This window comes from Mesitornis unicolor, unplaced genomic scaffold, assembly GCF_000695765.1.
Source record: "Mesitornis unicolor isolate BGI_N332 unplaced genomic scaffold, ASM69576v1 scaffold51479, whole genome shotgun sequence".
Lineage (NCBI taxonomy): Eukaryota > Metazoa > Chordata > Aves > Mesitornithiformes > Mesitornithidae > Mesitornis > Mesitornis unicolor.
In genome coordinates this window covers 26,954-37,238 of record NW_010206189.1, presented here as the reverse complement: position 1 = coordinate 37,238, position 10,285 = coordinate 26,954, and the positions used below count along the sequence as shown (strand labels likewise).

At 38.1% G+C, this 10,285-nt stretch overlaps 1 protein-coding gene across 1 annotated transcript in view; it reads left to right on the top strand.

Annotated features, from left to right (window-relative positions):
- Positions 1-830: 830 nt before the first annotated feature.
- Positions 831-10,285, top strand: part of LOC104546304 (laminin subunit alpha-3-like) — a gene marked incomplete at both ends in the record, with an annotated part of 35,387 nt that continues 25,932 nt past the window's right edge. The window contains 9 exons of the mRNA XM_010191664.1: positions 831-928; positions 3,207-3,372; positions 3,779-3,905; positions 3,993-4,132; positions 4,533-4,648; positions 5,177-5,388; positions 6,214-6,418; positions 9,035-9,179; positions 9,957-10,097. Of these exons, the coding sequence (XP_010189966.1) occupies positions 831-928; positions 3,207-3,372; positions 3,779-3,905; positions 3,993-4,132; positions 4,533-4,648; positions 5,177-5,388; positions 6,214-6,418; positions 9,035-9,179; positions 9,957-10,097 (1,350 nt within the window). The remainder of the gene's footprint in view (positions 929-3,206; positions 3,373-3,778; positions 3,906-3,992; positions 4,133-4,532; positions 4,649-5,176; positions 5,389-6,213; positions 6,419-9,034; positions 9,180-9,956; positions 10,098-10,285) is intronic.

Here is a 10,285-nt window from a genome sequence, read left to right as displayed (position 1 = left end):
AACACAAGCTGATCTCCCTTAGGACCTGCTTCTAAACTTAATCAATTTTCACAGTAACAAGTTCTCCCTATGCAATTTTTATTGATATTAATACATGGTGCTAGTTTTCTTGCTGCTTATCAGGCATTTTTATCTCCTTTTCAAGTGGTTCATGCACAGGTTTTGTAACCTGTACTTATGTATTTTGTAAGTAATATATTTAATTAGTGCGGACTGTTACCCACAAGCCTTCCCTGATGTCCTTACCACAGTGGCTGCAGCAGGACTATCATATGTTCAATTGCTCATGTCTATTTTTAGTCTTTAGTTTAGTTTTTTTATCATATGAGGTCTTGTTGGCTTTTAAAATGAGTTCTGAATCTAGTGGGAGAAATTCTGGTGTTACTGAAACTCACTTCTACGGATTTTGTGTGAACAAGTGTTCATGCCTGCATTTCAGAAGGTCTAGGAATTCCCCCAGGGTCCAAAAGTCTCTAACAGCGCAGATGAGGGCTTTTCCATCCCATCTCTGTATGCTTCTTGCTTCGCTTCTGACCCCATGAGCTGGTCTTCTGTCATTTCCATTACCACACATATACTTACATTTTAATTTATTTAGCTTCTGAACAGCCAATGTTCCCCTGAAAAAGGACAGAAAAATGCTATTCAGCACTGAGGCACTCAGGTGCAGACAGGCAAAGGGATCCAAAATCTTGTGGGAAATCCATGACAGAACATGGCTTTGGGCTCAGGTCTCCCCATGCTAAAATTAGGCTTAATCCTTCTCATTCAGGTCTGGCCCTGTTATTTCTGATACGAATTGTTAATTGTGCCTTGTGCTTATTTTTCAGCACAAGGTTTGTATTATATCAGCTGAAGAATTTTCTCCAGAATATGTGGATCCCAAAGTACAGTGCATAGCTGCTTACGGAAGTACCAGTGATGGACGGTAACTTGCTTGGTTTTATCCTTCATATTTTCTGAAGAAGACCTTGAAAGGCAGACTAAATGGGATTTTAATTCTTTTGAATGAACCTTTGCTCAGTGCCTCGCAGGTGATTGGTAGGCAACTTTTGCAATGTAGCATTTGTAAAAAAGGTGAAGTGTTAGTGTTATTCTAGACAGTCTTTGTGCAGGATTTTGTTAATACTAGCCTCTTCCTGACCTGTCTGAACTACTGAGTGCTGATGCATTAGAAAACCCACATCTTTCACACACCATCCAGTATGATAGGTGTCTAAGGTGGAGAAACATCGCTACTTTGGTGACCTGAAATGCTTACCACTCCATCCAGAGTTTCATTCTGCATGTTACTGCTTCAGTTGTTCCAAAATGGCTTTAATTTGTAATTAGGTAGGGGATGTGGCTGCTGTTTCAGGCACAGATCCACCAGCTTAACATGATGGCATCAAACTACTCAACATGTAAACCTCCACTTCACAAACAAGCCATTCCCTTGTTCATCTGGTTTTGGGGCCTGTGTAGTAAGTGTGCTTTCAGCATTTATTCCACACATCAACACCAGATGATCCTTCTCCTCCCTTATACTTTGATAAGACCAGTAATTAGAGCATTCATCTATGGCTTGGCTGACCCAGGTTGATGGCTCTTGCTGCAAAGATCAGAACCTGAACTTTCACTTCCCAAGCGGTGAGGTTTGGGTTCTGCAGAGCAGTTGATTTGTTCCATTGAAGCTCTTTCCTTCTCCATATGTTTTATTTTTGGGGCCAGATAGGAACTATCACTGCAGCTTCCAAATTAGAGAGCCCTACGTTTCAGTTCCTGTTGCACTCCCCGGGATGTTCCTTGTGATGCTACTCCTAAGGTTTTATTTTCCTACTGATCTGGCAATGGAAAGGGCTTCAAAGTAAAAGTGAATGTCATTTGCAGGACTTCAGAGACAGAAAGAGTTGGTGACTAGGTCTAATAGTTTTCCAGACGGTTGCTTCTAATATAATGGCTGAATTGAAATAGAAAGTGGAAAAATCTGGATAGTAAATTGGATAAAAGCATGTGACTGTAAGCTTTGGCTTCCAAGCATGCACAGCCTTGAATCACAGCTTTAATTCTGCTCAGGGTGTTACAACTGAGAGCAGCTTTCTAAAACTGAAGATGCTTGTCCTCACACCAAAGGTATTTTGCATTCCTGGGCATTTATGTTCTGCATAATATGAGAGAAAGAGGCTGGGTGAAAAACATGATTTGAAATAAAGCTAATGTAGGAATTTGTACCTTTTTGTTTGCTTTTGTGTTGGGTTTTTTTTTTTTTTTTTTTAATCTCTTGTTATATTTGCATAGTGTATTGTATGTTTATGTTCTGTTATTAAGACCATTATCTGGCAGCATTTTTCCTTTTGTGAAAGTGTTTAGTGTTCACCAAGTTGAAAGATGCAGAGTCTTGGCTCAGTTTAACAGTATTATAAGTGAATGCGGCATGTGATTTCCCACACAGGCCTGGCAAGTAAATCTCAATCTTGGTTCTGAAACATACTTGCCATTCCAGTTCTGGGCTGGTCTTGAGCAAAGATTAATCATTGTCTGTTGAGTACTTACAAGAAGCCAACAAATACTGGCAGGAAACCCCCAAAACCATTTTATCCTGCAGTCTTGGAAAAACTTCTCTCAGTCAAGTTCTTCAGAATTAAATATACTCAGAAAGAAATAGTTAAACACAGCAGTGAATTAATAAGGATGCTTTCAAGGAGCACTGTTATTTATTTTGGCTCCAATTCTACAAATATTTGAGTGTATACTTAACTTCTAAGTATTTAAGTAGTCCCATTGACTTCAGTGGGAGAACTTGCATGTTTAAAGGATACACCTAGGTAAATATTTGTAGAACTGAGAATTCAATATTAGTACAGATTCTGGTGAATGTAGCTAACTGGATTAACTAACATTTATTTAATTCTTTAACAGTCTTAGTTCCCTTAGGTTTCCTCTTCTTTACCAGACTCTTTCCATTTTAACCATTCAGGTTATGGAAATTTTGAGTGAATAAAATTGGTCAATGTACATTTTCTCCTTTGTGAGTTAAACCCGTACCTTCATTTTTCATTTACTTTCTGATCATTTACATAGAATTCAAGGAGTAACAGGGGTTATTATTGCATTATTAATTGTAATACAGCCTAATACATAGACTTTTGTGAGTCAATTGCTTTTCCTTTTATGATGCTTAAGAAATTCTCCCACCCCTAAGAGTAATTACTATAATTCTTGTTTAGTGCAACGTGCATTCCCTCCGTGTACGAAACTCCACCAGCAGCTTTGGTTTTGAATGCATTCAAGGATGGGAAATTTTCCGAACTGTGGAGAAATACACTCAGTGATCCACTGAGTGCCCTTTTACCTTCTGACTCAGTTAATGGAATCACCTTGACACCGTTACAGGTATCTCATATTTGGAAAACTTTTCTTCCTAAGTCACAAAGCATGTTCTTAGTAAAGTTAAATAGATGAAACTCTTTAAGAGAATCAGAACTGAATGGTGTGGCATGATCAAAAAATTGCAGACTGAGTAATCCATAAAGACAATATACAGAAAGAGAAACAAAAATGCCAGCTGCTTTCTAAAATACACAGTAGTCTCACAGACTGCAAAAGAATGTTAGGTGTGCTTGGCATGCAAACAGATAGGAGTTGTAACACCATAGTCTTTGACGATATTTCACTTGCTGAGAGATGCTAAGTGCCCTCTCTTTCATTGCAAGTAGGTGGCACAGAGCACAGCTCATAAACCCAAGACTATTTCATGAAACAAATATACTATAAATCAGAGCTGCTCTTGTTTCTGCAGAACCAGATCACCTTGAGTGGCAGAGTGCCCCAGTTGGGCAGATACGTATTTGTGGTACATTTTTATCAGCCAGCACACCTGATGTTCCCTGTACAAGTGCATGTGGATGCAGGAAGTGTGTGGTCAGGTAAGCATCTGAGTTTGAACTAACTCTTTTCCTTTCTCAGCATTTGACATGTGGAGCATTTTTTAGCATTATCTTTTTTTCTTTTAGGTTCCTTCAATGCTTCATTCTGCCCTCATACCTCTGGCTGTCGGGATCAGGTGATTGCAGAAAACCAAATTGAGCTTGACATTTCTGAACCTGAGATCTCTGTTACGGTGATGATACCTGATGGAAAAATGCTGGTTCTGGTATGCTTATTACATAAATGTACTTGGAAATGTTATTCTCAGTCTCACCATTCATTTAGAGATAGATGCAAAGATGAAAGCCAAAACCAAAAAATTTAGTTTTTTAATGCAATGTTTCAAATTTTTAGGATCTTGTGCACTGCTTCTGTTTTATTTTAAATTTTCAAGATACCACACACTGTTTTTATTATACAGTGCTGTACATAGTTGCTGTAGCATCACAGCTCTGGAGGGGAGATAAGTATATTTTCCTTTTTTTCTTTTTTTTTCAGTTAAAATGTTACCAGTTTTGAGAAAGTCCAGAATGCATAATAAAGCAACATTTAAATATCTAAATGCCGTAGCTTGTGTCTTTTGCTTTTCTCTGAAATGTACAATTTAGCTTTTTTGTTGTTTTAAGGAAAATGTCCTAGTTGTTCCAGCAGACACCTACAGTTACAGAATTCTTGACAAAAAGACAGTGGACAAGTCGTTTGATTTTATCAGCCAATGCGGAGGAAACAGTTTTTATACTGAGTAAGCATCACTTTCTAAAAAACTGAACATTTGACAACAAGCTGGGAATTAATATTATTTTCATTCTGTATTAAAGAAACATGTATAAAATCCCCATCATTGTGCTACATAAAAATGCTTTTCATGGCTTATGCTGGCCCATTAAATTTCCATGAGTCATTTTTCCATGACTTTCTATTGTAAATGAAATGTAAAAGTAGAGCTTTATTGCTCACAGCACAAAAGAGGAAAATCTATGTCATCTTTCTGTCTTTGGTATTTCCATCTTTGGTATTTGGTATTGTGCTTGGCAAGTCTGAACTGATATGACTAATACATGCACCTTCTTTGAAAAAAATCTCTTACCTGTATGTCAAAGCCATTCACCACTAATTTTATTAAATTATATCATTGCATGCGTACTAGTGCCATTCTGATGTCAAAGAGCAGTTTGAAAGAGAGGACCCTAATTTACTGAATTTACTAAAACGTGCTTATAACAATTTCCAAGTGCCGGTACTTACATAATTTATATTTCAATTTAAATAGCCCAGAAAGATCATCGACCTTCTGCAAGGACTCTGTGAAGTCACTGGTGGCTTTCTACAACAATGGAGCCCTGCCATGTAATTGCCACAGTGCAGGTGCCACGAGCCCTGCTTGCAGCCCCCTGGGAGGACAGTGTATTTGCAGGCCTCATGTCATCGGTCGTCAATGCAGCCGATGCCAAACTGGCTACTATGGATTCCCATTCTGCAAGTGTAAGTACATGCTCAGACTTACTCAGCACCTGTTTCGATCTTTTATTTAATTCTCTGATTTTACTGCATAGGTACCTCAGCCTCACTTTTCTTTATAAGGCTTGATCCTATGAGTCTGGTTAGATTTAGCATAGCATAGCTTTCAGATTAAGGCAGAAGTAACCCCATTCTCTTAAAGCACACCTAGTTCACGATGAAGTATGCCTTCGCATGTGTTGTCTGATCAGGTGTAGTAGGCTTGTAGTTAAACTGGTTAAAATCCATATTGCCACTCTTTCAGTCAAATGGATTTTTCTACACTGACTGCTAAATCAATTCCAAGTTACTACTATTGTATCCCAGTTCTCAAATTCCAGATTTTCCATAGATAATCAGAGACATAGCATTCTTAATTCCTCATACTCTGATGTTATTCTTAATAACATCAACAGATTTATAGATTGCACCGACTGTCCTCAGTTGCCTTCCCAGGTATTATACTCAATGTTTATAAATGTTGCTTTGTAAAAATGGTGCCCTTAACACTAAAACTGTTTGTCGTTTAATCCTTGGCAGTTTAGGGGAAGTGATTAATAATGCCTGTGGTGAAGTTAAGCAACCAATTTGTGGAAAAGAGCCAGTCACTAAAGCTACTCTTTGAAACAATCGTTACAGTCATATAGTTGGTTTCCATGACCCTGAGCTTAAAACTAGTGAAAGAGAGAAAAGAATCCTGTCTTTTATACATACAGGTTGCATGTGTTTGTTTCATGTGTGAGTTCAATAAGAACTGATCATTGTAAATAGAGATGTGATTGATTAGTAGAACATTTTCTTTTCACCTAGTATGCAACTGCAGGCAGCATCTTTGTGATGAAGTGACTGGTAAATGCATTTGCCCTCCACACACTGTGAAACCAAAATGTGAAGTGTGTGAGAAACATTACTTCAGCTATCACCCTCTTGCTGGCTGTCAGAGCTGCAACTGTTCAGAAAGAGGAATCACTAATGCGGCAAGCCCAGGATGTGAAAAAAACAATGGGCAATGCAAGTAAGTTTGGGTTATGTGTGTTATAAACAATACACAAGTGGTTTGCCTCACGGGTCTTTCCAGATATTTGGAGGAGATGCAGAAAGGTTTGATGATGATGATAAACAGAGATTCGAGTAGTGCTTGGCAACAGTGAGGACTCACCTGTTTCAGGGACACCTGCAGTGTTTTTGTGGAAACTTGGCTTGTGTGGGTAATAATGGTGAGATTTAGGATTCCTAGGCTTGCGTGTTGTTTTGCCAGTAACATGCCTTGTCGCTCATGGTAAGACACCAAATCTTTGTCCAGCTCATATGACTTATCCAATGTTAGTCAGTAGGAGACCTCAGATTAGAGCTGCTGACTTCTGGACATGTATATCATTTGTAATGGGCACATTATTTCCCAATTCTTAAAACTTTGCAGTTGGCTTTTCACAGTCTGATGTCTGAATTTAAGTGTAATGATGTTTTTCAGTACTGTAAAGCTTGAATGTTTGCAATAAATTTAGAGAAACTTTGATGATAGGCGTCATATGTATGGAAAATACAGTTCAGTTCTAGTCATAGGTGATAATTGCCCTTAAAATTATGCCTTCTGCATGACATATTCTTATTTTTCTGTAACTCAGCATGGTGAGATGAGAATAAGTTCTTTAGTTTTATTCTCTTACTTACGTTCTCTAAAATAGGTATAGCACACAGTCACAACCATAGGGAATGATCTTAATTTCAGATGCTGTCATATTAGTATAGTTGAACATTTTTATTATTTCCCTGGGGAGATTGAGTCCTTAAATATCAAGTACAAATACTTGATAGTCATTAGGTTGTATAAGGCTGGGATTAGTTCAGTTTGATTCGTTTGGCTGTGTTAAGGTCCTAACAAAGAGAAATCTGTCCTTCCTGCTCTGCCATTAAGCCTGCAAATATGATAGAGAACACTAATTTTCAGAGAATGCTGATATTATTTCCCTAATTTAAATTATTTTCTTAAGTTTATCCTTTGCATATTAAGTGAATCATTGTCTTATCCCAAGAGCAAAACAGGAATCTGTTCTCACATTTAGAAGTTGGGGTTCAGGGTTAAAGTGTAGCTTGTTCTGCTTCTTCCTGATACCTTCTCAATCTGATTAGTCTATGCTTTCATTTTCCCCATAGAATACAAAATAAAATAAAAAGAAATACTGTGCAAAAATAAATCAAATAAATAATTCAGTCAAATAAAATCTAAATCAAAGACATTCAAAGAAAGATTAATGTGATGAAATTAAAATTTAAAGAAAGGGCTTAACACATTTCTACTTGAGTAAAATTGAGGATAGTTTTTGCAGAAATAGTAATATTTTTCTGTTTCAGTGGAAAGCTGTATTGCCTGAATATAATGGCGATATTTCTCATGTGCAGCCTAATTGGAAATATTAAATAAATGACAGCTTATTGGTAAAAAATCCTGAAGCAAAATTTGACATTTACCGAATACCTTTGGACTGATTGCTGAAGTACATAGCTAACTGCTACATTCCGATTAATGCTTTTCCTTCTGTGGATTACACAAAGTTCAAAGTCCCCACCCAGCTGCAGTTATCTGTGTGTGGAAGTAATGGATTCAGGGAGATTGAGAAACCTTGCCCATTGTTTGAGGAATTGAGTGTTTGCTTTACATGTATCACACAGGGTGCAGTCTACTTTGTCTGCATACGTTAACTGTCTGTTTCCATTAAATTCATAGCATTAGTGCACATATGAATTTGGTGCTGAGAGCTGAAGGAGACTTACTTGCTGAGATTTTTAAAACTTATCACAACTAAAATGTAAAGATGTGGATGATGGCGGTGGCAAAGATATTGTTTATCAATGGATCCTTACTCTTTTGAAACCTGTTTTGGGCTAGTACAGGCAGTTTACCAGCATGGACAGGAGGAAGAGGGATCAGACCTACATTTTGACTAGTTTTATCAGACTGTGCAAATTCGTTGTAAAGGTAGCGTGAAGCAGCTGCTGTCACAGAAAGATGTTTGCTCTTATCTCAAAACAAACACCAATTATGAACAAGGTTTTACATCTGTGCTGTACCTCACCTAAACAAATTCAAGGCATTCAGCCTTCACTGTGAGCAAAGTGGATTTTATCCTTTGTGAACAGTTGTAAACTAACCCAAGCCTTGTAACAGGTTGAAGTCTCCATAATTATTTATGTGCCAGGAATTCTGCAGCTTTTTGTTAGCAGATGAGTGCTTTGAGAAATGCTCACTCCAGCTCCAATCCTCCAGCTATGAATCTTCTTCCAGCTCTGTGTACCCACATACAACATCCATGTTTCACAGTGTGGTGCATAGAGAGAGTAGTTCTGCACTGGAAACACTGAATAGCTGCACAAGTCTAATTCTATTGTGAGCATTTATATCCTTCAAAATCAAATCCACTCCTAATCAGTTCCATGACCATATAAAACATCTCACCATTCAACTCTGAGAACAGTACTAACTTGCTGCTGTTTCTCCTTGAAAATCATAAAGTCGTGTAATAGCCATGCAATCACTTCAGAGATCCACCCGCCTTTTGTTTGATCTGCTCTTCCTTGCTCCATTCCTGCCTCCTCTATTGACCCCCTCCTCTGTGTTTGTTTGTTGATAAAGATGCAAACCAGGAATAACAGGACGGCAGTGTGATCAGTGTGCTCCTGGTACTTACGGTTTCCCAAACTGTGTGCCATGCAACTGCAACAGGCACGGAACAGAACCAGATGTTTGCGATCCCCAGACAGGAATTTGTCTCTGCAAGGTCAGATAAATCAAATTACTTCTGCATTCACAAGCATCGTTTGCACTTCAGTGACTATTTCATACTTAATAGGGTGAATGAAGTGAGTTTATCATTAAGTTTTCAGCAAGAATTAAATGCAGCTGAACAAAAACATCACACCTTGAGATATGTGCACTGATTATCATGGTAGCAGTTAATGCCATTTTCTAATTAGTTCAATATCTGTCAGTTGTCCAGGTGGTCTTGGGCTTTGCAGGGTGTTGCAGTGCTGCAGAGGAGATGACCATTGATTCACTGAAGCAGTCTGTACTCTGCACCAATCCCCTTTATGCATCCGTATCGTGGCTTTTGGATGTTAACCAGGTCCCATAAGTTTTTAGCCATATTATGTCAGTTGACATTTCACCACATCACTGTATCCAGAATATCTTCTTTTGTTCTGATCTACATAATTAAATGTGATAAATGTGAACTTTCACAGGTGACCTTTTATATTGTAGGTTTGGAAAAGCCAGCAGGAGGGTTTTGGCAGGGAAGTTACCAGCTGTCTCTGACTAATATACATTACTCAGTGGGTCACTTCATAAACTGGAAAGACAGCTTGTAACTAAGGCAGTCTCCTAGAAGTTAGTTATATTTGCATTTGGAATATTGAGTATCCAAACACATTTTTTCATTCATGTTTTCATACATTTAAATCAATATTCTTTCAGAAGATTTGTTTTATGTGCAGGAGGTTTTGGGGGCCTCTCCAAAACCAAAAGGAAAACTCTCAGCTTTCTCTCAACTTAACAGGAGAATGTTGAAGGTGCAGAATGTGATACTTGCCGATCAGGATCCTTTTACCTGGACCCTTCTAATCCCAAGGGATGCACCTCTTGCTTTTGTTTTGGGGCAACCAGTGACTGTCGCAGCACAAATCGTCGTAGAACCAAGGTGTATTTAATAGTGGGTTTTTTCTTTGTTATCACAAACCTATATTTATTCCATTCAGGAAATGCCAGATTTCTTCCAGAAATGAAAATAGTTTTTGTTTTTTAGTTTCTGAAGATGCAAAACATTCTGCAAGCAATAGCACAGATGTAGTGGAGCCTTGTTAAGACTTAGGTGTAGTCTGAAAATAC